Source organism: Carassius gibelio, chromosome B8 (genome assembly GCF_023724105.1).
Source record: "Carassius gibelio isolate Cgi1373 ecotype wild population from Czech Republic chromosome B8, carGib1.2-hapl.c, whole genome shotgun sequence".
In the NCBI taxonomy this organism is placed as follows: Eukaryota; Metazoa; Chordata; class Actinopteri; order Cypriniformes; family Cyprinidae; genus Carassius; species Carassius gibelio.
Genome location: NC_068403.1, coordinates 1,053,154 through 1,081,048, shown reverse-complemented (window position 1 = coordinate 1,081,048; position 27,895 = coordinate 1,053,154). Strand labels below are relative to the sequence as shown.

Here is a 27,895-nt window from a genome sequence, read left to right as displayed (position 1 = left end):
TCAGAAATACACTGAATATAGTATGCATCACACTGTTTGACTGTTTAAAGATCATGATGACTAGAGAACACAACACATTCAATTCAAGTTTATTTGTTTAGCCTTTTTCACAATGCATAAGAGATTCAGAGAAAATATTTGTTTCAACATTACAATCAGGAAATATTATACTGTTATAAGTCAGAGATGAGCATGTCAAAGTAATCTAATTAGAGTTATATTACTGCATTATCTTCTAGAATTCACACAGAAGATGTGATTAACACGTCTTCTCATTTGGACCATGAAAGAAGGATTTTAACCCTGGTTCAGAGGTTTGCGTTACAGCCGATCCAGTGTTTGAGCAGATAGTGGGCGATGGCTTGTCTGGGCGGCATGACGAACACAGCCTGTTTGTCTTTCACAAGAGCATCCATCACCTGAGAAGCAGAGAAACACAGTTACAACTCTGTTCAGGGAATAGTTCGGCCTAGAAATGTGCTGTGAATGTGCTCAGGATCATCAGAGATCAGGATCAGTTTGTTTCTTCAGTGAACATCTGGAGAAGACTAAAGATGAAACACATCCAGCATTAAGATGATTTTAACTCAAACACATAGAGTCTATAATCCAGAATAACACTTCCTCCAGTGAAAAAGTGCATCTGCTGTTGTCTCTCACAGATTAGTTTAGATCTGTTTAAACGCTGCTTGATCTGTGCAGATTTCTCTCCTGATTCAGACCAGAACACTTTTTCCTTTCATTAATCTATTTTATAGTAGGTACTAAAAAATAGTTACACTTCAGATTAAGTACCTTAAGAAAAAAAATTACCTTGTTGAATGCAATATTAAATCCCAGTGACTTTTAAGCATAAAATAATGCATTCTTTAGTTAATATGCTTTCATTCTGTGGACAAGGCTTCAAATAATTACTATCTTAATTTTTTTTTTATTTTATTACTATTTTCCACCCAATGGCACGATTTTCTGAGGTTTGGTTGATGGAGCAAATACAAATAAAAATCTGCTTGGCATGTAGTATATCTAAAATAATTCACATTTTGTGTTGTTGTTGTTTTTGGTTTTTTTTGCTTAAATAACAGTGGTATTTTAAATAGTTTGTATTTTAAATCATAAATATCCTTTACAGAAACTAAAAACAATAAAATTAAAACAAACAATTCAATTAATTGTTTTTGTGTGCCGAGAGTTGACCTGTTTTATTAATATATGACTGATAAATATGCATCAAAATAATTTTATAAGTAGTGTATTCTATTCATTGCTATAGAAATAAGTATAAATAAACTGTAAAAAAAAAATATATATATATTATATATATTCAAAGTTTAACATAAACCAGTTACCAATGCAACTTTTCATATTTTGTTAAGTGTAACTTGATATACTAAAATAATTCAAGATACAAATGACAAATGATGTCAACAAACTAGCATTTAAAACTTTAAAATCCTGAAAATGAATGCATGAACGTTTTTTTCTTAAACGGACACCCAAGGGATAATATCTCACCTGTTGCCGGGTGAACCAGCGTGCCTCTTCGATCTCGTTCTGGTCTACTTTGATGTCCGTCGTCACGGCGACGCAGTGGCAGCCAATCATCAGGCAGGAGGGCATAGGCCACGCCTGAGAAGACAGGTACTGCACGGATCCCACCTGAACACCGCTCTCCTCCTGCACCTCCCTCCTCACCGCCGCCTCCAGCGTCTCCCCTGAGCATCACACGCTCCTCATCAATCACCGCAGACAGCGATCCAACCATATCATCAATATCACCATATTATCAAAGTCACAGGGCCATAAGAAACGATACGTCTTCCTGGCAAAAAGTATAGTTTTTAAAATATATTTGTGACCCTCGACCACAAAATCAGTCATAAATTAATATCATAATGTTTTTCGGCAAAGAAGAAAATTTTATTTTTATTTTGATCAATAGGTGGTGCTGTTATCAAATATAACTGGTGTGTTCTGTGTGAGGAGATACTGGCACACACAAGGTTTGTTGTTAATATGCCAAAGCTTTACAGAGATACAGCCTCAGATGCAGTTTGGCATGTTTCCTGCAAATTCATTTATGCGCAAAACGAAAACCATTTTGTATATTAACATGAAATCCACACATTCTTGCCAGCAACGTCAGAAGATGACCTGAGCCAAATTTGGTGAAGATTGGACCAACATTCTAGGAGGAGTTCCAAAAGGTAGGTTTTTAACATTCAATATAATGGCGGACAGGAAGTTTGGCTAAATATAGTAAAATTTGGTTTAACTATAGGAAAATTTGTATCTGTTCTTGGCATGATCCAATTAATATATAGAGACCATTGCAATAAGCTAATTTAGAAAACGTTATTAGCATTTTTCAAAATTGTGCTATTACTTTTGCCCTCAAACTTTTTAAATACTATCAGGGCATGGTGTCAAAGACACATACTAAATTTCGTAAAGATACGTCAGTGCTTTCTAAAATATAGCATTTTACAACAAAATTCAAATTTCATATAGTTCGACTCATGCATGCTTCACCGAATCTAAAGAGTCCAGTTATGTTATTTTTGGCTAAACTATTTAGAAGTTATAAGCAAAAATATACATTTTTTATATCTCCTGACCACTAGGTGGTGCTGTGCCGAAACGCAGCACGTATCCTCAGGACATAATTGTAATGACATGGACCAAGTTTAGTGTGAATACGATAAAGCTTTGAGGAGATACAGCCTTGTGTCTATTTTCACAAGCGCTATGTAAAATTTGTTTGCGTGTTTTTCGAAAACGGTTTGAGAAATCGACTTGAATTCCATAACTTTGTGTTGGGATGGTCGGAAGATGATCTGGTTAAAATTTCATGAAAATCAGAGCACTGGTTTAGGAAGAGTTCGAAAAAGTAGTTTTTCTTTAGAAAATTAAAAATGGCGGAATTATTTTCAAGTCGAATCGTCTATAGCCAAGAAATCAGAGGAAAAAATAGTTCGAAAAATAACAAACATGAGAGAAACTTTGGACAAGTGGTGGCGCTAGAGAGTTTGAGATAGAGACTCCAAATTTGTGGTGATTAGTGTTGAGACTGTCCTCTATCTGTGAGCCAAATTTCACAACTTTCCCACAACTGGTGCTATGGAATCAAGAGCGGAAGAATAAATGGAAGAATAATAATAATAAGTAATCTAACAGGTACAATAGGTGCCATCTTTTTCAAGTGTAAAAACTTGAAAAGTATTTTATTTTCACTACTGTAGTGTAAAGCAAAAATAATATACCTATGAAATGTTAATTGTCTTTTTTTTTTTTACAGTGCAATTGTTTAACGATATATGGCTATCATTGTAGTTATTTTTATATTGATTTGTTCGGCTTTCTAAACAAATTAAATCTGTGATCAATTTAAAATGCATTAGATTGAAGAACTGAACTTTAAAATGTACAAAATATAATTTCTTTCAAATTCTTAATATATATCGTATCATGGACTTCATATCGCGATATTATCGTATCGTGTGATTTTGAGATTGTTGCATCTCACTCAAGCACCGCAGCTTCATTATCAGATACCTGGCTCCACGAAGCCGGCGAGGCATGAGAACATTCCCGGAGGGAAGATCTTCTTACGTCCCAGCATGCACTGCTTCCCGTCGGGGTGGAGCACCAGCATGATGACCACAGGATCTGAGGAGCACACAGACTGTGAAACATCCCTCTTCTGAGCTCCAGCACAGCCGTAATGGAGCGGTTACTTGCCGACTCTGGGGTAACAGGTGTTATGGACGCCCTGGAGACTCCTGCAGCCTGCTCTCAAACAGGTCCTCTTGTAGCCGGCCTCCTCTACTTTGGTGTCGCTGCCGCAGGTCGGGCAGAAGCGGTAACGGCTGTGCCATGCCAGGACTGATCGGGCCTGAGCCACCACACCTGATGGGGAAATTACAATAATATACCGTTTCATACGTTGTTTTTTTGAAAACAAGACAAAATCTAATCATGTTAGCCAATAAACTGTGATATAAAGTGAGAAATGAATAATCAGCCCACCAGCGTCATCGTCGCTCAGCCTCAGGAGTCCGGGCATGGCTTCCTGAAGGAAGAAGCTGCCGGGATCTTTATCCTGGAGGAGTTGAGACGGATCGTCTTCCGTGCTGAGAGCGAACCACGCCGGCTGCCCATCGTCCTGCTTCTCCACTCCTAAGAAGACCTCCAGGGTCCGGCTGCCGGTCAGCAGCTCCTGCACCGCGGTGGATCTGAGCTTGCACAGCTCTATCTGCTCCTCACGCTCGGCTCCGGAGCGCACCAGAGGACTGAGAGCGTGGAAGAGCAGGAACACCGTCTCTGGAGAAGCCCTTCTGGACGCCAGCCACTCGCCGTCACTGCGTCTGTCGCTCATGCGGTCCAGGATCTCTCTGTTGAAGTGAATGTCCGGCTCCTGTGTGTCTGTGCCGGTCAGCAGACGGGCGATGTGTGTGTGACCCCAGAACACAGCCACGTCTCGAGCCGTCTGACCCGAGCGGTTAGTGACCCTCGTATCACATCTGATGCAGGACGACACAATGAACGTGCTGGAGTGATAACATAACCTAACTCACACTTATATATGTGTGTGACCCAGGAGCACAAAACCAGTCATTATACGGTCAATTCTGTGAAATTGAGATTTATGCATCGTCTGAAACTGAATAAATCATCTCTCCATTGATTTCTGGTTTGTTAGGAGGACAATATTAGAAAATCTGGAATCTGAGGGAGCAAAAAAATCTAAATATTGAGAAAATCATCTTTAAAGTTGTTCAGATTAAGTTCTTAGCAATGAATATTACTAATCAAAAATGTAGTTTTGATATATTTACGGTACAGAATTTACAAAATATCTTCATGGAACATGATCTTATCTTAATATCCTAATGATTTTTGTCATAAAAGAGAAATGTATAATTGTGACTCATACAATGTATTGTTGTGTATTTCTACTGCTTTTATGACTTCTGCTATTTGATCATAAATACAGCAAAAAAAAATTATAAAATTTGTGACAATTATTATTTAAAGTAACAGTTTTCTATTTAAATTTACTTTAAAATATAATATATTCATGTGATGCAAAGCTGAATTTCCAGCATCAAATAAACACTTTTTATTAAATATATATATATATATATATATACTAATAAATCATTTTATTTAAATTTATATTTCTAATATTTCATACTACTAAAAAGTAAATAACTGTATTATTATTATCATTTTATATGTATTATTAAATAATTAAATTTAATATTCATATTTAATAATAATAAAAAGTAGATAATTAAATTTAATATTCATATTTAATAATAATAAAAAGTAGATAATTAAATTTAATATTTATAATATTTAAAAATAATAAAAAGTACATAATTGTATTATTATTATTATATTTTTATAATTATATAATTAAATGTTATATTTATAATATGTCATACTTTTAAATGCAATAATAAATGTATTCAAACAAATAGGATTTATTGATTTATGAATGGCAAATATCATTATCTGTGGTTAGTTTTTGGAGTTTATTAACACTATCACAGAAATCTGAGCGGTTTCATTTCTGTCTGACTGATAAATATGATCCCGTTACGCTTGACTGAATGAATAATGAGTGATGATGTGAAGCAGGAGTCGAGAGGGTCATCGAGAGCGGTCAGATGTGTCTCACCCGCTGGTCAGCAGGACTCTGGCCGCCTCGTAGTGTCCGTTCCTGGCGGTCAGCATCAGAGCGGTCCAGCCCTGCTCTCCTCGCTCGTCCAGCAGCTCTCTGGACTGAGACAGCATGAGCGAGAGAGTCTCGTGGTCTCCTCCAGACGCAGCGTCCAGAAACCTCTGCAGCAGCTCTCCTCTCACACTCATCACTCATCCACCAACTTCAGACTCTAAACACCGCGGGAATATTACGCCTATATACTGGAGACACACACACACTTATATATATATATATCTACATGTGTGTGTGTGTACATGACCGGTCAAGAGGCTGGAGTCAGTGAGACTTGTAATGTTTTTAAAGACGTCTCCTCAGGTCATCCAGGCTGAATTTATTTGATTAAAAAAAAAAAAAAAAGTAATCTTGCAAAATGTTATTAGAATATAAAATATTGGTTTCTATTTAGATATCAGTTAAAGTGTAATGTATTTCTGTGATGCTCCGCTGTATTTTCAGCATCATTCCTCCAGTCTTCAGTGTCACATGATCTTCAGAAATCATAGAATCCTGAAAAAAGTATCACAGCAGAACAGTTCCAGCACTGATGATAAATAATAATTAAACATCATATTATTCTGATTTCTGAAGATCATGTGACACTGAAGACTGAAGGAATGATGCTGAAAATACAGCGGAGCATCACAGAAATACATTACACTTTAACACAGATTCACACAGAAAACTGATGATTTACATTACAATAATATTTCACAATATTTAAAAAAAATTCTGTATTTTTTATCAAATAAATGTAGCTTTAATGAGCAGAAGAGACTTCTGTAAAAACCATTCAAAATCATTCCAGAGCAGTTTATATGTGTACATATAAATATTATTAATTTGTATAATTATAATGCATTAGCTTTGCTGTAAATCACTTGTTATCATGAAGAATCACATATAAACAAACTTTAAAGTAGCTCCACATCAACATTATTCTTTATAGTTTGTAATAACACATTTTTCTCTCTTACATAAACATATTCATATCAGTCCTGATTAGTAAAAAGTTTCAATAATAGTCTTTTATTAATAATAATTATGTAATTTATTACAGGCATTCATACACATTAAAACATATGACTATAGTATTTACGTTTGCATTTTATTTTTAATTAAACCGGGCAGATAAATAGAATTACTCACCAGAAGAACTGTTCGTGGATTTCTTTGCTTCGGGTTGAAGTTCAAAGCGTTATTTCGATGTTTTGTAACGCGTCTGTATGTCGCGCGTTTATGACGCACCGACGCACGTTTTCTGCGCAAGCGCGACACCTGGCGGAGAGAAGCGGTTACAACAGCGTACAGATGGAATTTAATTGATTTCTCTCATCATCTTAAAAACCTTATAATCCACATATCAAACATGATTTATAATGAAATATTATTTTATTTTACAAAATCATTTTTTTATTCACTTCTCATGAGAGAAATGGAAAAGAAAAACATCTGAGCTCTTAAACATGATCCAGAGGATGGAAATACTTCACTTATAATACTTTATTTCAATATTTATACTTACTTACTTTACCCACAATCAAGATTTTAGGTTTAAGTGTTTAAGAGAAAGAACTAATTATTAGCTGTTGCAGCTGCTCACCTTCTTTCTTCTTAATCCCTTTTTTTTTAAATGTGCATTAAAAATTATTAAATAAAAAATTTAAATAGAACATTTATTTATTGGAATAATATTAGCTCTTGAAACTAAGTTACGTTAAACAGACTACACACTCGTTTAGATTGTCTTTACTAAAAAAAGTTACTTGAATTAACATAAGAATTAAGTAAATTAAAATTAAATATACAAATGTATTTCAGCTAGTCACGAAGGTTTATTAACTTAAATAACTGGAAAAAAAATATCTAAGAATACGCACCAAAATGACTAAAACTACCTCCATTTAAAAACATAATGGAACATTTAAAAAGAAAAACTGATTCAAAATATTAATGAAAAATAATATTTTATTAATACATTTTTTATTGTAATACATCTTATTAAATTGCTCATATATAATTTCAAAGAAATTAAAATACTAAATTAAACATACAAAATAACAAAATATTTTTTCCATTTATTAATGGTTAACATGAATTAATACTTATTATGAATTAATGATTGCAACAAAATTCTAATTTTCAAAAATCATGTCAAACTGCAGTTGGGTTATTTTGACTAGGTTAAATAATAATAATAAAGACATGATAACAATAAAAAAAAGATATTTGAAAAATCAGTTTTTTTTTTTTCAAATAAACTCTTCATATGTTTTACAAAAAAGGTTTAACCTTAGTAAAAGTGAACTAACAGGAACAACTGTTCAGATATTATCAGATGTCACTGCTCACTGGCAGCTCAAGTTAGTTAATTCTTTAACTAGTGTTAACTAGTGTTAACTAGTGTTACCAGAGCGCTGTGAGAGCAAACGCGGAATGACGCGCCGCGGTGACGCGTTGTGACGCACGCGAAACATCAATGAAAACATCAGAAATCATCAGATTTTATTCGAGCCTGACCCTAAACACTCACAGAAAGATCAAGAGGGTCGGTACGGCGCTGATTTATATTCATATACATTAACCAATTTGAAACATTGTCCGAAAACGTTTTCATTACCTGAAATAAAATGAAATACAAATTCAGTTTCAACAATTTTCATTTTCATGTTGTCTAACTTAAAAACTATGAAACGTATATTTTAAACAATGTTCTTTTATGCAAAATTATAAAAATGACAAAACACACAACATAATATACACACACAACATAATATACAGACATGTAACTACATGCAAAATACAAAGTAAATACAAAAAAAAATAAAATCAAAATATTAACAAATAGTGAAAATAAAATAGAATGAATAAAATACTAAAATAAAATTGTAATAAAAATAAAAAAGTTTTTCTTAAAAATAAAAACCAATAAAAACAACAAAAGCGCAACAAAATTACAAAAACCTTAAGTAAAATTGAAACGAAAATGCAAGACAGAAAAAAACTAAATACAAAAATAAATTATAATAGTATCTTAATCTCAATTTTTACCCACAGAATTCTGATTCAAAATAACATTTAATTATTGTTGGAAACAAAACATGCCCTTCAGGTGAACAAGCTTTTCTCCAGTCACTGTGACAACTAGCCCCGGGCTGATTTCATTATGTCCTTCTATCTGCAAGCGCTTTATTATTCAATCAGACATGCTGCTTTAATGTGACCTGAACCACAAAACCAGCCACAAGGGTCAGATTTTGAAGTTCTTAGCAATGCATATTACAAAAAAAGTGAAGTTTTGATATATTTACAATAGGATATTTACAAAATATCTGATTCATCTGTATGTTTCCTCTCTTATGGTTGTGTCGAGTGACTTGCATGATGTCAGACGACACACACACACACACACACACACACACACACACACACACACACACAGACACACACACACACACACACCTCGAGTGATCCAGGTCATGTCACAATGTCAGCGTGTGACCCGCACGTCTCTGTCAAAGACCCAGTGTCCCCCGGACATCAGTGCACACACACACACACACACACACACACACACACACAGGTTACACCACACTCCAGTCCGAGTCTGACAAACTCTGTCATCATTGCATTATTGCAGTCATGCAAAAACTACTAAAAATGACAACATTTGGACTAAAATGAAATGGAAAATATAACAATAAAAGCTGATTCTAAATATTAATTAAAATCTTTAAAGCACTTATCAAAAAATAACAAACGCTGTCAAAAGAATCAAAATGTATCATATAACTTACAATCTGCAAAGGAGTGGAAAACGTCATAAAATAATATCACGGTTGTAAAAAAGTTGTAATGTTTCTCAGATTCAGACAGGAATCATGCATTCGTTGTGTTTTACTCCTGATAGAGGAGGAATGCAAGACAAATCCACCAAATAAATGGTTGTAAAAGCAATAATGCTAAGAAATGCATCATATTTAATGAGAAAGTGTGACTCTTTCCTGCAAAAGAGACACTATTTTGGAATCAACAGCCAGAAATCGTGAGAAATAAAGTGTTATTGTAAGTCACATCATGTGTTGCACAGGCCCAGATTGTGTTACTGGTGATTCTCGTGGCAGCTACTTGTAACAACATCATTGGATCATTCCTCCCCCTGAAGTCGAAGGAACCTCAAGGCTTCTTCGGTTATAAAGGTAGGTCGTCTTTACTCATCTGTGATCATTGATAATTATTGAAGATCAGTGCTGGAGGAACCAATCCAGTGATGAGTTCATTCCTGTGTTTGTCCTTCTCAAAGCTGCCATAATGATGAAGAACATGGGTCCAAACTTCAGAGATGATGAGACCTTCTTCTCCGTCTTTGCCATCTTCTTCCCGGCCGCCACAGGAATCCTAGCAGGAGCCAATATATCAGGAGACCTGGAGGTGAGGATCGTGTTCTCTCACAGTGATGCCTTAAAACAACCCTTTTTGGTTCCCCAAAGAACCCTTCAGTGATCAGTTCTACATTTGTGCCCCTGGAAAATGGAGATTTAATAAATTTGGCTTTAATTAAAAAATAGTTACTTTTTCAACAGCAGTTACTTTGTTTCCATGTGTTGAGTGACAGCTCTGGTGTTGCCATGGTGACAGAGATCAGGAGTCAGTTCAGAGTGTTGTGTGTGAACATGATCTCACTGTAGTTCTAGACTCAATATGATCATGTGACTCCTCTTACTGCACAAAAACAATGAATGCAAACTGTATTTAATCCTATTTTATTTATATTTTATTAGTATTTAATTATATTTTATTAAATTTTTTAGTCATTGCTGAATAGCGTTGAACTTTTGTCATATTCTTCATGTGGTTAGTTTGAGCGGCGCCCTCTACTGTACAGACGAGAATTTACATTTCCTTCAGCCTGAGCCGGATTCACTTCACTTTTGGTGTAAACAGGGCTTTTACATTTGTAAAAAATTAACTTTTTATATTAAAAATCAAACAAGCAAGAAAAATTAACTCTAACTAAGTAACATAATTGGTTACTTTTTTAAGAAGAAGCGCAATATTGTAATGCAGACACTTCTGGTATGATGATAGCTTTGCGAATCATTAGCTGATGATTAATTATCGCAGACACCTGAAGTTGAAACGCATGGCTTCGATCCATTGTGGTATTTAACACACATATTAGTTAATATAATATGTTATTAGGAGTTTGATTTTAATGTTAACTAAAAACAATTGATTAATCACTTAATCTTTGAATAATTTAGAATGTTCATTATTGCTGATGCAATAATTCGTAATAAATAGTTTAGTTCTTCATGAGTTAACTCAATGATTATCTGTTCAACACTTTCTTTTGAGCACAAAAAATTAAATAAAACACAAATGTTATATTCCTTTAAAAAAGTCATTTTTGTTTATTAGTATAATTGAAGTAAAGACATTGGTTAATAAAACTGGATTAGATACATCTGTTATTTAACCAGTTTAACTGATGCATGAAATTTTTAAATTTCACTGGTTTCATTTTCATTTAAAGGGAATACTCAATCTGTTATTGAGTAAATGCACGTGAAACATTAATTAGACATCTTTACGTCTGACCTTATTGAATATGCATTTGTAGGAGTTTATGGGAAGAGAGTATTAAAATGAATCACGCAACGTTTGCACCATTATTAAACTCTTCTTCAAAAAAGCATGTGTTAAAGCAGGCATGTGAACGTGGTGAACCGGTTCATCTTTCCTGATGCTCTGTGTGCTGCTGCTGATGATCTCTCAGGTGATGAGTTTGGTGTCTGGCTTCGGGCCGCTCATCACCGCTGGGATCTTCTCTGCCACGCTCTCGTCAGCGCTGGCGTCTCTGGTCAGCGCTCCTAAAGTCTTCCAGGTCAGGACACCAGCAAACCTCTCTCTGAAAAATCTACGGAGTCATTGCAACTCTCATTGTCTTACTTAAAATTGATTTTAAACTCTCACACACAAAAGTATGCTCTTCTCTTGTTGCATTGAAATAGATCACCCTGTTTTAACTTTACAAGAGGAATGCATTGAAAGAGTTAAATGTTACAAATATTTGGGTACATCTTTGGATGGAAAATTGTGTTTTTTTTTGTATATGCATCAAAAAAAAGTTTATTTGGTTTTATCTGAAAAACAGAAGCATGCTGAATCTGTGCTCTGTGGTCTGATAAGTAATAATTAATGTGAGGAGCACAAGAAAAACACATTAATTACTCATTTGCATCTGAAAAGCATCCGTTACACATTCTGATTTCTTGACACTTTCCCTTTGTTATTTCCATATTTTCTCATCTTTTGCAGTAATTTCTAGCGTTTAACATAAGAGACTGATACAAAAGCTTGTACTTTCAGAGTTTTGTGCAATGATTATCTATAAGTTGCATGTTGAGTAATTTATTCTGCAATCATCAGTGAGCGTGCATCATCATTTTGTTGGACAGACCCTTAAAAAAGCCATACTCGTGATTAGGGTCATTTCCACGGGAATGCATGAACTAAAAACCATGGAAAGCTGGAATGCGATGTAAATGACTTTGGATTGAAAGTGTCTACCTAATGCAGAAATGATGAATGATTAATGATGTATCTTGCATGACCATACCCCATATATTGGCCAGATATTATACACTATACCAGTCACTTCTTAACAAACCTGAATTCATTTGATCCAAAGTTCAGAAAAACTATATTTTTGTAAAAAAACAAATTATTTGAATATGTTTTAAAATGTAATTTATTCCTGTGATTTCAGATAGCATCTTCAGACACATAATCCTTTAGAAATCATTCATCTTTTTTTTCCTTAGTATGGAATTCAATGGCTACCGTCAACTGTTAGATTACCAACATTCTTCAAAACATCTTTTATGTTTCACACAAGAAACATACCCAAACTCATCTAGTGCACACCTTCACCAAAGACGCGGGCTTGATGGTCTGTGGCCACGTGCGCACTGTATGTAATTTCATTGAATTAGCTTTGCAATTATGAGCAGTTACATAATTATGATTTATAGATGTCTTAAATTGAGGTCAAACATGATGGTCAATGTGACAAATAAACTGCAAAAGACTATGATTTCATTGAATAAACACTAGTGCTGGATTGCTGTGCTGCTTTGTGTTTTGCCATTACCAGTAAAACGCTTATATTTCTGCCGTTCCGAAAGCGCCACCTGCTGGCAGAGAACGAAAGTGCATTTTTAATAAACCCGTCTGCTGTTTTTGTTCAGAACAATGCAAAAATCCACCTACACACAGAGGTGGATTGTTAAGAAGCACATTTTTAGTTAATTTATGGATAATAATTGTTTAAATTAACATAATAATTAATACTTTTGACTCCATTCCAATCTATTTTCTTAAAAATGGATTAATGGCTGAAATGTGAAGTATCTCTTTGAAACAAATTTTTACTTTTGTGGAAACTTGTATCTGAACTGCAAATCATGCTTTTTACAGTTTAAGATGTTACTGTAGACAATGCACTAGCCCACTAATATGGTATTAATTTTATTTACCCAGCTATTCCCTATCAAAATTATTTTCCAGTCATTTAAACAGAAGCCTTTAGATCTGAAGGTTTTGAAGATTTACACACTTTTGATTGGTAGTTTAACATATAAAATAGTTCAATACTGGAGATAATCAGCTTAGTGAAAGCTTTGGTCTCACGCAGAATGGCAGCGTTGCTCAGTAAGTTCAGGATTGACTTCTCTGACATCACCGTTCTTGGAGACATCAACATGAAGCCAAAAAACCACAAGTAAGTTTGGACCCATTGGCTAATAATGAGTATGTTTTGCTCCGGTATCCACAAGAAACAGCTGTTGTTTGATTCTGTGCTTAGCAAGAAGCTGTTTGAGGAGATGATCGAGCCGTACAGACTGAAGGAGGACGATGTGGAGCTGCTGAGAAACTGAAGGCTGAAGAACCCTGGAGGATCACAGATAATGAGCTGGAGCTCTACAGAGCCAAGGTTACCATCAGTTACTCTTCAGGAGATGTGATGATCTTTCATTGCTTTGAGATGGAGCTTCACATGTCTCCGTCCCATTGCGTCTCCAATGTGTCATCTGAACAGCAAGAACTAATCAAAAAAATGACTGTAGACACATAGGCACATAATAACAGCCTTATTTCATTGCTCAAATCTTATTTAGAAGAACAATTTACATTGTTTAAAGAAAATATACTCGAACCAATTGATTTTCATGAAGATTTGATCTTAAATGTCCCATTCTGCCATCATCAGTGTAGACAAAACATCACAGTAAAATACTACTGGACTAACATTTTAGAAATTGTGTTTTAGTTGAGTTGTGTGATTAAGAACTGATTCTTTTAAATTACTTAATCAAAAAATCCCATTTTAGCCACTTAAAGTAAAAATAAGGAAATTGCTGTTTATATCTGGAAATGTAGACTTAGAGCTATAAAGTCTAAGAGTGAAACAGCATCTGAAAACATGTGAACAATTCAGCTTTTTTAAAAAAAAATGTGTTTTTCCTCATTCCGTTGCCCGAGTGTCACATGTTTGCTTTGTTCTGTGTGAACGGACCCATGTAATGTCTGAAATAGCATCAACATCTAAGTGACGTCAGATCTGTTCCTTCATTTAGTCGAATCGCCAGATGAGTCTGAACGAGCTTCTGAAGGAACACTCGAGCACAGCCAAACTCTTGTGGAGCACACAGGTGCCTTGATTTGATTCACCTGAGCATCTGATTCATTTGGGTTTGACAGAACCATGCCGCTCGCCCGGAAGGGGACGGTGTCCAGCGCTCTTTACATGACCTGGCTGGACACGTTAACTAAAGATCTGCCTCCGATACTGCTTGTCCGAGGAAACCATCAGAGTATTCTGACCTTCTACTCGTGAAGAGAACATGAAGTGACTGTGTTACAATCAGTACATCAGTATATAGACCAGATTTGTTCACCTTTGCCAAAATCAACTGACAGTGGTTTTAAAATACAGAGCTATATTAACCAATGGTACTTAAAAGTTCTGATTTATTTGTTTACATTTTGTGATGTAACACCACTTACCTCAAAAAAAAGATTAAATGATGCTTGAAATAAATTTAAAGAGACAGTTCACCCAAAAATGAAAATTCTGTCATCATTTACTCAACCTCAAGTTGTCCCTACAGACAAAATTCATGCAGGTTACATACATGACACGACGGTGTGTAAATAATGTCAACATTTTGATTTTTGGGTGAACTAACCCTTTAATGTCCATTTTTTGCACTGACACTCTTGAGAATAGAAGTCATTTTTGTTAATCCAGAACATTGATGGCATTTCTCATTGCCAAGCCTCAAATGAAATTCTTGCCTCCTACAGTCAAGCTCGCTCTGAACAGAGGCTGTATTTGAGCTTATCTTCATCCGTTCTTCAAACGCCGTCTGTTCCGGCTGCTGTTCTTAGACGCTGTTAGATTTACTAAGAACCTACTAATTCTGATCCTTCTGGAGAAAGTGGGTTTGCACATGTCTCAGTGCCAATGCAACACTGTTTTAGACAAGAGAGACATTGAAAGATGCTATGCAATAAATAAATGGTCTTAATTTTAACTATAATATATGTTGTGTTTTCCATGCATTATTATATCTATACATATTTATTAAAACAAAAAATTGTAGTTTTGGAGTGGAAAGGTTGCAGATAAACTGTGAGAAATGTTTAGTCAGGGCAATGGAAAATAATACACACAAATACACCAATCATCCTTTCTGCAGTGCAGTTCATTGCACTTTTTTTTACTTTTAACTGAATACATTTTAGATTAAAACTGAATTGATCAAAAAGGTTTTTGTGCAGGGTTGATGAAGCAAAATGTATGACTTTAAGTCATATTTAACACCAGGTATGGAATAAATTGAAGGGAACACAACATGTCAAGATGTTCTTTTCCAATGCACACGTCTGAAGAATCTTAATTCAAAACACATTTACTTGAAAAACAAAATGACGAAAAATAAGAAGTGTTGTTTTCTGAGAAACTGATCAAAATAAAACTTATTTTGCTTTATGTGCCAAGTGTGCAGAATTTGTGTTTTTTAATGTGCTTTTGGTACACACCGATATATATGAGAGCAGAAAACATTTAAATAGTAAGACTTGACATGAAAATAATAACAATGTGTATGAATCTGGAACAGAGGATTTACTGTACATACAGATTTGTGTATTTATAGAGAGTTTTCATAATACATTGCTATATATCTGAACTTGTTTTAAGCTTAAACTCACTTTATTTGCGTTCAATATTTCCAAGACATTTTACATTTGTCTAGTAAGTTTGTCTTGATTTGATGTTTTGATGTTTAGATATTTGTATCAGAAAACAATGCTGAGGAAGATATTCATGCTTTGCAACATTCAATGATTTAATGACTCTACAGATCTGATTTAACACTTTTTAAGGCTTTAATTTGTGGAAGAAAGAATCAAGACTTTAAGACCCGCAGAAACAATGTTGCCGAAACTTATTGATGGATTATTTGCAATCCTCACTCAAAACATTAGGAGACACATGTTGATCCAAGATGTTTTAATGTGTGCAGTGTTTCACCAGCACTATTTCCATTAGCACTCGTGATTAATACCCTCCCATCCACTTGATTTGGGATTCATCACCGTTTTCTGTCAGAAATCCTGTGTGGAGAATGTCAGTCAGTTCCTCCCTTCAGCAGAGAATCAAGACGCACGGAGCGGATCCGGATGACAGCGGGGATGACTGGGAGATCGGTGTTGGGAATCTGATCATCGACCTGGACGCGGATTTGGAGAAGGATCGACAGAGATTAGAGATGAATCGCGTTTTGAGCGTTAAAAGCGCGGGGGAAGGTCGCGAAGCGCTGGAATACAATTGCGCAAACGCAGGAAGCGCCGCGTTCGACGGCCTGACGCAGCCGTTCCTCTGCAAAGAGCCCAAGAAACTCAAGCTGAAGCGAAGGAATTCCTCCACGGACACGGATCGATTCCCGTCGCTGGAGATTGTGAGCGGCATTCCCAAAGCATGCGTCGGTAAGCGGCGCGAGGCTCAAGGACGCGTCGGAGAGATGAATTCAGCACCAGCGCCGGTGGACAGCGACGAACCGGCGCCGCTCGGCAGAACCAAAGACGGCAAAAAGGGCAAAACCCAGAGCAAAGGAGTGAAAAGAGAGAAAGACTCGAATAAGACTCGGAAGGAGAAGCCAAGCGATGAATTCGGCCCGCTTTCGGAGAACGGAAGCGCTTTGGGAGGAACGGAGAATCTCATCTGCAGGGGCGGAATGGACGCAGCTATTGTTGACCACACACATACCGAGGAGCACAGCCTGAGGACGGTAAGCTCACATCTGTTCTCCCATGTGTGGATAACGCGCGTGCGATCACAGAATCCCGCTACTGCGTTATGAAGAAACGCGCGTGAGGCTGTCGGTGGCGCTGATGGCGGATTCAGTGATTGTGTGCTTGAGAATCACGCTCCCACAGACGCTGGGAAAAGCTAAGGTTTGTGCTTCTTAAGTGCGCTATGCGCGAATCTCATTGCAGCCGAAAGCAAAACGAGCACCAAACACCTTCCGTGCAATGACGGATTTCCATTCGATGTCAATATAAAGAGGTTTTCTTTTGTTTGTCAGCCATTTCCTTTGTTAACGCAGCCCTTGTTCAATTCTTCACGTCTGTTGCCATTGGAAACCTTAGCATCTTAATTCCCTCTGTATGTTTTGTACAAAGACATACTGGCTTGTTTAAAGCCAAGTTGCCTTTCGTGTGTTATTTACAGTTTTAAATATAGAGATAAGCTCCACCCCCTCCAGTCTTGGCCATTCTGCTCTATTGTCCCTCATCTATATGTCTTTTTGCATTTGATTCCAGTGACATCACTCAGATGTACATCATTCACGAGGCTATTCTGACATGCTGTCATCGCTGTAGGAGCTTTTGTGTGTTTTCCTTGAATCAGGAGGATTAGGCGATTTGCAGAATTAAAAAATACCACATAAAATATTTTGTACAAGATACTGGCATGCAACTGTATTATACTTCAGCTGGCACTGTGTTGTGCTCTCTTTCTCTCTCCAGTTGAGTGTTAAGACGCGGTCAGTTGGAACAAACACACAGGAAGCCGAGAAAGCCTTCGAGTCCAGCTACATGGAGCCATGTCAACCAGGAACAAGCGTCAATCTAGAGGGAATTGTGTGGCATGAAACGGACGAAGGTGAGAGCTTGTTATTCTGTGCAATGTTCCACACTTGTTGTCAAATTATCTCCATGCATGTGTTTCCAGTTAGTATCTCACATCACTATTTCTTCTTCACAACATTATGAATGACTGCATTCATATTGGTTTCACTGGATATGTGATGAGTGAAGGGCGAGTTTTGTCATTAGCTCCACAGGACTGCGTTTCCAAAGCAGCTGTGAGACTGAAGCATTCGAAGGAAGAGGAGACACTGGTTGCATATTGATTAAGCAAATTAAAATTGCAGACCACCATCTTAACTTTCATCACTGAGATCAAGCACAGGATGAATCCATTCAAAAATACAGTGAAAACATCAAGATATGGTTAAACCTAAGGGTTTTATTTGATGTTTGTAGAATTTTTTTTTTTCCTTTGGAATATTTGGGATGCTTTTTACTTTTAATATTTCAGAGGGAATCATTACTCTGGCTGTTTCTCTTTGATTCCAGGGGTTCTTGTTGTGAATGTCACATGGAGGAAAAGGACCTATGTGGGGACTCTCTTGGACTGTACCAAGCATGACTGGGCTCCACCACGGTAAAACAAGTTATTTTATTCTTGAATGCTTAGCTTGTAGTGTTTATATTAGGGATGTTTATCTCCATAACAGAGGCCGATGCGTTGTGCATGTCGATGCATAGCTAATGACGCGATACTTTAAAGATACTTATTCCATAGTCTGACTGACTGGATTCTGATTGGCTGGTAGGTACACAGTAAAACAGTTTAATAGTTCAAAGAAAAAGTTTCATCACCTTCTATATTAATGCGCTGCTTTAATTAATGCGAAATCCAAGATGTTCATGAATTTTTCAACGCTTCCCTTCTTCTTCTTCCGCTTATCCCAGTGATTTTTATTAATAAAATAGCTTAGATACTAGACTGCTAGATTTCGCCATTTTCGTAGGTATTAAATGTTGAGATTGACGCGCATTATTCATTTTAACTTGTCTATAACTTTAACAAATTACCATGGAAGAAGTGGGATATTCAATGGTTTGCCGAGCATTCAAGGATATTAAATGGATTTCAATGCAATTCAGTGTGGTACAAATAGTTTGTTTTATTTCTTTGGTTGATTGTAATTATTCGGTGGAAGATGCAGCCTTACCTCTGCCATGTTCATTTATGTGACTGTCAGGACACGCCTCAGTTTCTGTAGTTGTAACGTGTAGAGCGTTGAGTTGAGGATCCAAATGCAGCTTTATTAAGATCATAGTCGGACAGGCAGGGTCAAAACAATAATATCCAAGGCAAATCCAAAAGAGTAATCCAATAAATAAGCAATGGTCAAGGCAGGCGATCAAAAAATCCAGGAAACAATACAAGATCAAAAACACAAAGGCATGGAAACATGGAAACACGGAAATGCTATAGGCTAACTATCATCAGCGGTGAGTGTGTGTGTGTGTGTGTGTGTGTGTGTGTGCGTGTGTGTGTGTTCCATTCTTATAGTGTGTGACATATGAGGTGATGAGAGACAGTTAAATGCATTTGCTTATGAGTCCAGGCAAAGGATTATGGGAAATGGAGTCTGGGGTAAAGTGGCAAGAGTCTGCAGTGAAGTGCTCTCAAGTGAAGCTCATGGGAACTCCAGCTAGAGATTGTGACAGTAGTGTTCACGGAGCAGCAGTGGTGATGAAGGGACACACTTTACAATGAGTTTAGAGAGGAGAAATCAATCTATATATAAAATATTGTTCACAAATCAAAGGTCACATTCTAAATGATAAAAGTAAAATTACTATATATAGAATTAAATTGATTTTTACTGATCCAAATAGAAACTATGGATTTCAATACAAATTCTAACTTCTAAATTCTAACTAAAATCGATGCATTGCATCGGTAACTTTTATACCATGAATCTTACTATCCATAGTTTATATACTTATAAATTAAGATTCAAGAAGAATTTTAGGTCACAATTCAAACCTGTTTTGAATTTAGATCCGTTCATTTAAGAAAAAAAAGGTTGATTTATTTACAAACACTCATGACTCCTTGTTGTTCTTAACTAGGTTTTGTGAATCACCAATGAGTGATTCTGAAATGCCTTATGCACGTGGACGTGGTAAACGGATGCGGCTGGCCATACCAGATCAATCAGCTGTAGACCCGAGTCTTTCCAAGATAAGAGGGATAACACACAAGAGGCGTGGTGTGGGAATCGGCAACAAAGGAAGACGAGGGAGTCTGAATCTCAGTGGCTGTAGGACACCAGGATACTACACCGTGGATGACATCAAATCCAATCCACTTATGTGTGGAAAACGAAAAGGCAAAGCCCCGGCCGATCTAGATTTAAGCTTGGTCTCGGATGACATTAGGAATGGGAATGGGAAAAGGATACGAGCCAAATCCAGGAGCGCTCCTTCCACCCCTCAGGGTAAATCTGACCCTGTGTTTCTTGATCAAGTTTGCGCGTCCCCAATGCTAATAGACTGTCCACATCCGAACTGCAACAAGAAGTACAAACATATCAATGGGCTTCGTTACCACCAGTCACACGCTCACCTGAACAGTGACAGAAAGCAAGATTTTGAGGTGGAGAGCGAGGACAGGCTTTCAGATTTTGATGAAGTACTCAGCTCTGTACCTTTTGATTCTTCTGAGAACATCATCTCCAAGAAGCCCAGAAGCATGTATAAACTCAATGCAGTCAGTTCTCCAAAGAGAAGGAAAGCATTGCTCAACAATGATAGCAGTCCCATAGCCAATGCAAAACTACGCCCGAATGTGGCGAGTAAAGACGGATCAATTGACGACCTGAGCAACCTCCCACTCATTTCCAACATGTCTGTTGTCCTTGAGAACTGCCTCATAACGGATCGTAGTACATCTGTTGAGATGCCTAAGCTAGAAGCGGAGGGAGCTATTGATAAGAGGGACATATGTAGCAAGGTTAAGAAAGAAGGGTTCACTGAGAGATGCTTAGCCAAGTCTCGAACCAACAGACCCATCAACGCTGCTCCTGCTCCTCCAAAGCTGACCGCTATTCCACCTGCTGCATTTTCCAATAAAATCACAGAAGTATCTTCTAATCAGGCCTCTCCGACTGTTGCCCTCACGAAAGCCAAGAACCTCTCACTAAAACCCATCAAGCCAAAGCTGGACATTATTGCACAAGTTAATATGTCCAACACCACCGCAGTCCTGAGCAAAGACAGTAAGAGAAAGGAAAAGCATCGATTAAAGGACAGGAATTGTAAAGATCCCCGGAGCCCCAAAAGTGACCTGATTTACACAAAAATGGATGATACAAAGAATATCGGGAAAGACTTTCCTGTGAGCCTCTTGAAAGAGCACTTGAGCAAACAAGATGTTGTAAACGGTTCAAGTGAAATGCAAGAAAGCCGCATGGCGAGTATCAGAGCCGAGGCAGACAAGGTGTATACCTTTTCAGACAATGCTCCGAGTCCTTCCATCGGGAGCTCTGCGAAAACAGACTGCGTCCCTCTTACAAACGGAGATGGAGCGAGTACTAAAACAAACAGTCCTGCATACTCTGACATATCCGATGCAACTGAGGATGGTGGGTCAAACTCAAGGTCCAGAAGGAGCTCGACACAAGATTCAAACTCAAACAGCAACATCAATCCCAAAATTACCTCAATGACTACCACTCCCACGGTGACCCCAGGAAAAGAGGTCCAGTCCACATCTCACGGCCATGGATATGAATCCCATTGCATCCCAGGTTACTTGCATTCTGGGCAAGCCAATTCAACTTCGTTCCATAAGGTGACCTCACCTTACGGTCGGACGAAGGATGATTTGAGAGATTTAAATGAGGATATAAAATGCTCAGAATCCTCTAGCCACTCAAGTTCCCAATCACAGCTTCAGTACGCTGAAACGCACACAGCCCTGGCTCAGTCTTTGTACTATGGACAGTACAGTCGGGGTGTTTCAATGGACCAGAAGGTTCTAATGATGCCCAGCACCCACAGACCTCTCGGTGAGGCATGCTGTGAGGAAATGCAGTATAGCAAGAGTAGAGGTCATGTTAGACGAGGAGCCGAGCAAAAGGAACGAACAAAGGATGAGCAAAAACAGTTTGTTAGCACTCCTCAGTCGATTCATAAAGGGGCAAACTCTGTTAAGATTAACTGTGCAAAACCTGGCTTCATCTATGTGGATTTGGACAAGCAGCTGTCCTTTCAGCAGCAGCAGGGGAAGACGTCCCAAATCTCAATGTCAAAAGAACAAGTGGTCCTCAAGGAATCTGAAGACCTCAGTTTGGAGAGTTCAAACTCAAAATCAAATGTGGACACAAATGTAACATTTCTAAATGTAAGTTACTAGATGTTACTTATCATTTACTGAGGAAATGTTGTTTTAAAGACAATAACAGACTTCTAGGAATGTCCTTGGTTTTGCTGGAATATCAATCCAAAGTATGTTGTTTTGGAAATATGATACTTAATCATCAAATTATCGAACTGCCAGGATTCTTTGATGATTGAGAGCATATTTATTTCTAAGACTGCCATCCTTTTGAAATTTTCCATGAAAAAGAACTCCATTAAACAGTAGTTTCGCAGGGCTACTGTTTCATAACAAAGGACTTCCCTGTAAGGTGTGTGATTTCATTGGTTGTCAGAGCAGAAACTGTTTGACAGTAGATGTTCCTCTGGGTTTAGGCTTCAGAATCTCAGTCCTGGAGCCACTCATATCAGTCCAAATATGTGAAGCAGCAAAATCAAGAGGTCAACAAGATCTCTGAGGAAATGAGTCTGAGTCCAGACAAGGGGAAAAACTGGAACATGGCGCTAGAGCCCGAGTCCAGGCTGGAGGCTGAACTCCAGAACGTCAAGTGTGAGACGGCTGCTGAGGTCATCGAGGAAAGTACCAGACCGGAGGGGGACGAGACAGCTGGTGAGACATCTGAAGACTCAGAGAATGCAAGAGGGGCTGCGGCATCACCCCAACAATCCTTCATTCAGTTTCAGCACCCCTACCCCTATTTACACCTGTGTGAGACGAGCAGCAGTGCTTACAGAGTGATGTCTCCAGCTTTGGTGCATAATTACCCAGGTAATCATCTTCGGTATATGGCAAATATGACCCCAAAACTTTTGTACCACAAACTACTTGTAAAGTGTAAGTCGTGTGTTTTCCATTCTAGGTTTCCATTACCCTCTGTATGGAAAAACGGCGGGGAGAGAGGATTCAGAAGGGGTTCAAACCAGCAAACCAGTGACAGATTCGACAGCCTTAGAGCTTCTGACACATCCTCTTCTACCGTATCACGGCAAATCCCCTGTTGTATGTATCTTACTATAAAAACAAGTAAACCATTTTTCGTAAGGCTTACAATATGGGCCTAAATGATAAATCTGAGACAAATTTTCTTCATTGTATTTCAAAGTTGTTTAACTCTTTCAGCCTGGAGAAAGAGGATCTCCAGAGCAGGAACGTGAGACTGAACGGGAGAGAGAACCGGTTCCCTTCGGCCGCCACCTTCAGGCACATCATCTCACTCACCTGGGCATGAGCTACACGCTGGTGTCTGGCCAGTATGACCCCTTTCAAGGTGAAAAGGTCAAAAACAACTGAACTATACCACACTACTGAACTCACTATAGTCTATATTAGAGGGCTCATATCATGACGAGTCTTGTAAAACAAGAGTTTGTGGTGGTATTAGTGCGCCAAAGTACATCGCAACCCTAGTTCAAATCCCATCTTTTGGTGTTTTGCCAATCCCGCTTCACTCTCTCTCTCTCTACCCTGTCTGCTCTCTACTGTCTTGTTCGAATTCTAATATATCATAATTGCAGAAAACACTGTAGTCCTGTAACATGCGCTTTAAAGACAGCAGTAAAAATTAACCCTTTAATTCTTAGTGCAGTTGAGAGTGGGAATGCTCATGAAAACTAAACTATGAATGGTTTTGGGTGTAAGTCAATGGAAAAAAATTGCTAGATAAAAATGATATGAGTCCTTTAAGCATTTTTACAGTGAAGAATGCATATGGTAAGAGTTGATTGTAATGTTCTGTAATCTACGATCCATAAGGTCTGAGCTCTGCGGCGCTGGTTGCAAATCAGCAAGTGACGACGACACAGACCTGCTCCAGCGGTGAGAAAATAGATGCAAGTACCTCTGCAGTAAAATGAATTCCTGTAGCTCAAACAATAGATCATGGCACTAGGTCATGGGTTCGATTCCCAGGTTATGCATCAGGGTTGCCAGTTTTTCAGCAGATTTGGGCTACTTTCACATATTTGCTGTGGGTTGTTATTTAGTGCACATCAGGGCTGTCAAAATGTTTGAAAAACTAAATCCGAATTGTGTATTTAAATAGTAGCAATATTCAAATTATATAAAAATTTAAAAGACATCATTTCAGGTTGGGGGGAAAAGCTTTTGGCTTCTCTCCTGAAATATTATTAACATACGTTTCTCCAAGAAAAAAAAATAACATGACTACCTTTGGAAAAAAGTGCATAATGTTTAAAATAATGTTTATAAACCATACATATAATTAAATTTCTTAAGCGATTAGAAACAAAACAGCATCATGTATGTATAATTTAAAGGGTCAATATGATGTGATTTTAAGTTTTCCTTTCTATTTGGAGAAGAAGCTGTTCGTGAATAGATAAGATCCCTAAAGTTACAAAACACTAAAGTCTCAAATCTAAAAAGATATTCTTTATAAAAATTAAAACTTGCCCTAAAATGCCTGGTTTAAACATTCCCACACATATCTACATCACAATGTGGAAAGATTTGCATAACGCTGCCCAAATGTTCACAAAGAAAGAAGGCGTAGCTCGCTGTGCTGCCAGCGCCATGTTGTGAAAACACTGTGTTTCGTTGTGAAAGCGAAAATACTTTGTTTGTCTTCCAATAGAGGACACAACTAGATATCAGTGGTTTAGTTGTATTTACAACACTGTTCCAGAACAGTTCAACCCAAATAATCAGATGTGTGCAGTAGACTACAATGCCAGTGCTTCTAACACAAAGTCTGTAAGTACGTTTAAATATGTAAAGGATTTGCAGTGTAGAGTAGCGCTTGTTTGTCATTTCTCTGATCACAAATGCTGACATGGTTTGATGTTTAAGTGGCGCGATGCAATGCAACGTGTGAAAACAGAGTGTAAGTCATTATAATCAGTATTTATGTCCCCACTGGATGCAATAAATGACTTGATTGTAATGGGTTTAATTGTTATTGTCTTGTCGCGCCAGTGTTCTTACCAGGACACGCATCAAAGTATGGCAACATTTCTGACACACGCTTGAGGTATTTGGCCAATCACAAAACACCAGATGCAGTGGGATGTGGAAACCCCGCCCCCACCCAGCCATAAAGTCTTGAGATATGTTTTATTTTTCCATTTCCATTTTCCATTAAAACATGCGCTCTCTTGTGTGAGACGCGAGTGCAACTGTGATAGATGTCCCTCTAGAAAATGCGATAAATATGTGTTCTGTGTGAACGGCTTGGTTTTTTAGTTTTGATCTTCTCCACAATATTTAGTGCACCACTTATAAGGCTACCAGACGCACACCTAAAATTGTAATTTAATGATAAGACGAATATTTAAAATTAAAATTTGTTTTGACAGTCCTAGTGCATGGGTTAAAGAAATCCCACCCCAGGGAATAGTAATTCAACCGAGAGGTTCAAAAACCGTGGAAAAAATGTGGTTGGGCTAGTTTTGTTTTGCAGACCTGGCAACCCTGGAATGAACATGCACATGGACTTTCAACGCAAGTCGTTTTGAATTAAATTGATTGATTGAACTGAACATTGTTAGAGTTTATAGTTTAGAATGGAAATGTTTGCTTTAAGTTCCTATAACATTTAATTGTATAATTGGACATTTTGAACATTCAGAGACCATACGTTTTCATAACTCATTGGGAACATTAGAACAACCTTCTTAGAACATATTTTTGTTAAATTGGTTCCTTACTGTCTGTTTAATCTGCAGAAAATGACGGGAAGATGTGAGATCTGAATTTGAATCACACAAGGATTCAAAGACATCACTTCCATGGTGTTACACATTGCCTCCATTGGAGGCAGCGACTAATTTCATTTCTAACCAATGAATGTACTAATGGAGGACTGCAGTGGAACTAGACGAGGCTACGTGGTGACACGGACCTGAAAAACATTTCCTTCAGGTGCCAGTTACAAACAAGGTCTGCGTAAACCCCCCGGTCATTGGATTTTGCCTGTAAATGGCTACATCTAGCTGTTTGTATGCACTTATATCGTCTTGTAACCATACTATTGAATGTATTTTCTATTTCTTCACCTCTGTGTGGTAAAGGACGAGTTGCAATAGATTCTAAGTGACTGTAAGGTGGCTCGCTCTGCATTGACTTATTAACATGAATATACTGTTATTAACAGCCATTAATCTATTGTATCGTATAAAGTGGATGTTAATCGACAGTTCATCTCAGTGCCATACAGTATTATCGTGATGTACATAGTTGTACATAGTTGAACGAAGCTCAACAGCGACTATAACTAGCTTATGTACCTTTGTATTGATTCAGTGCAATGTATGGTTGTCTACCCACCTCACATAAACGGCAGATGTAGTCCTTTGTTACTTCAATAGTTATGCATAACTGAATATGTTTGTAAGTGGTTTTCTGGACAGAAAGTCAATGGTGTAGGTTGGTTGAGTCCTTCAACCAATCATTAGGTTTTTCTTGATGTCTGCTATATCAACAAACTGCAGTTGCTTTTTATACTGTCTCTGCCTTAACATATTTGGCAATCCAAATAAAAAGTCAAGGTTGTTTTTACATGCTGATGGTTGTTTTGTGTGGAAAACCATTTGAATGTGAAAGTACAGTAAGTCAAGTTTACATTAAGAATATGAAAATAAACCATGTTTCAGTAAGTCAACATGTTCTGTTCCCATTTAAATACCATATTGTTCTTGTTACTACATGTCCCAGCTAACAGAGAACGTTCTCACAACATTCTGGAGATGTTTTCTCAAAGTTATAAAAGTCATTCAGTTATCTGGTCTTTAAAATTGTTCTCACAATGTTAGCACAAAAACATTATCTATATGTTGTTCATCTATCTTTTTTTAAAATGTTTACTCTTTTTCAGAACGTTCAGGATGTTCATTGATTTAAAAGTAATGTTTAATGTTAGCAAATTAATTAAAATGGAATGTTCCTTTAATGTTTGCATAACCAAGAATGAAAAAATAGAATATTTGATCGTTCAGGGAACATACCAAGAGAAATAACGTTTTCAAAAAAACCTTCTTCGAAGAACATATTTTTGTTACCTGCGGTAAAATCAAAATAAATTAATCTAAGATCTGTATTAATGAATCATTCTTCTGTCATGTTTTACTGTGAAAACAACTGTTGTAAATATGGCACTTTACCAACCCACATGAAAAAGTACCATAGCAGTTTATAGCAAATACTATAGTGTTTTTTAACCATACTATAGTAAAGTTCTTTAATTAATTTGTTGTGGTAATTCTATAGTTGCAGGGGTAATATAACAACTACAGATATGTAAACAAATTACTTCACCCAATACTGTACTAACTTTTCTACAACTATAGGGTATATTATACTATAAACTAAGCTAAAACTAAAGTATACTACAGTAATTATTACTGATAATCAGTGAACTATAATTAATAATACCGTATGCTGTAGCATTCATTAACAAAGTGTTGTAAATACTATATTTTATCTACTTGTTGACTTGACCCTGTGACACCCGGACTCTCTATTCTAATTCTATTTTATCTATTTGTTGACTTCACCCTCTGACACTCACACTCTCTATTCTAATTCTATTTAATCTATTTGTTGACTTGACCCCCTGACACTATCACTCTCTATTCTAATTCTATTTAATCTATTTGACTTGATCCTCTAACATT

General features: G+C 37.1%; 2 protein-coding genes and 1 pseudogene across 3 annotated transcripts; 2 read left to right on the top strand and 1 right to left on the bottom strand.

Annotated features, from left to right (window-relative positions):
* Window positions 1-73: 73 nt before the first annotated feature.
* nudt12 (nudix (nucleoside diphosphate linked moiety X)-type motif 12) lies at window positions 74-6,967 on the bottom strand. Its single transcript, XM_052563280.1, has 7 exons — window positions 6,878-6,967; window positions 5,687-5,931; window positions 4,030-4,523; window positions 3,742-3,909; window positions 3,556-3,669; window positions 1,516-1,715; window positions 74-419 (listed from the first exon to the last, which is right to left on the bottom strand). Exons 2-7 carry the CDS (start codon window positions 5,875-5,877, stop codon window positions 309-311), a joined length of 1,278 nt encoding a protein of 425 aa, XP_052419240.1. The 5' UTR covers window positions 5,878-5,931; window positions 6,878-6,967; the 3' UTR covers window positions 74-308.
* A 6,461-nt stretch (window positions 6,968-13,428) lies between these two features.
* Window positions 13,429-14,630, top strand: LOC127964110 (solute carrier family 12 member 2-like; annotated as a pseudogene).
* Window positions 14,631-16,422: 1,792 nt separating this feature from the next.
* Window positions 16,423-26,883, top strand: znf608 (zinc finger protein 608). 2 transcript variants are annotated; one of them, XM_052563263.1, is made up of 9 exons: window positions 16,423-17,088; window positions 17,831-17,966; window positions 18,443-18,530; window positions 20,015-22,289; window positions 22,640-23,033; window positions 23,125-23,264; window positions 23,385-23,532; window positions 24,018-24,080; window positions 25,949-26,883. In XM_052563263.1, exons 1-9 carry the CDS (start codon window positions 16,426-16,428, stop codon window positions 25,966-25,968), a joined length of 3,927 nt encoding a protein of 1,308 aa, XP_052419223.1. In that variant the 5' UTR covers window positions 16,423-16,425; the 3' UTR covers window positions 25,969-26,883. The 2 variants fall into 2 exon arrangements, 1 of the variants encoding a protein (XP_052419223.1); XR_008154794.1 differs by having other exon boundaries at window positions 16,427-17,088; window positions 23,385-23,540.
* Window positions 26,884-27,895: the final 1,012 nt, after the last annotated feature.

Bases quoted from the DNA above. Each gene is read 5' to 3' on its own strand.
- znf608 (XM_052563263.1), top strand. From the start codon at position 16,426: ATGTCAGTCAGTTCCTCCCTTCAGCAGAGAATCAAGACGCACGGAGCG. The intron at 17,089-17,830 runs GTAAGCTCACAT...TTCTCTCTCCAG, and splicing joins AGGAGCACAGCCTGAGGACG to TTGAGTGTTAAGACGCGGTC. The intron at 17,967-18,442 runs GTGAGAGCTTGT...CTTTGATTCCAG, and splicing joins GTGGCATGAAACGGACGAAG to GGGTTCTTGTTGTGAATGTC.
- nudt12 (XM_052563280.1), bottom strand. From the start codon at position 5,877: ATGAGTGTGAGAGGAGAGCTGCTGCAGAGGTTTCTGGACGCTGCGTCT. The intron at 3,910-4,029 runs GTGGGCTGATTA...TTTCCCCATCAG, and splicing joins GCTGAGCGACGATGACGCTG to GTGTGGTGGCTCAGGCCCGA. The intron at 1,716-3,555 runs GTATCTGATAAT...TGTGATGCTCAG, and splicing joins CGCCGGCTTCGTGGAGCCAG to GGGAGACGCTGGAGGCGGCG.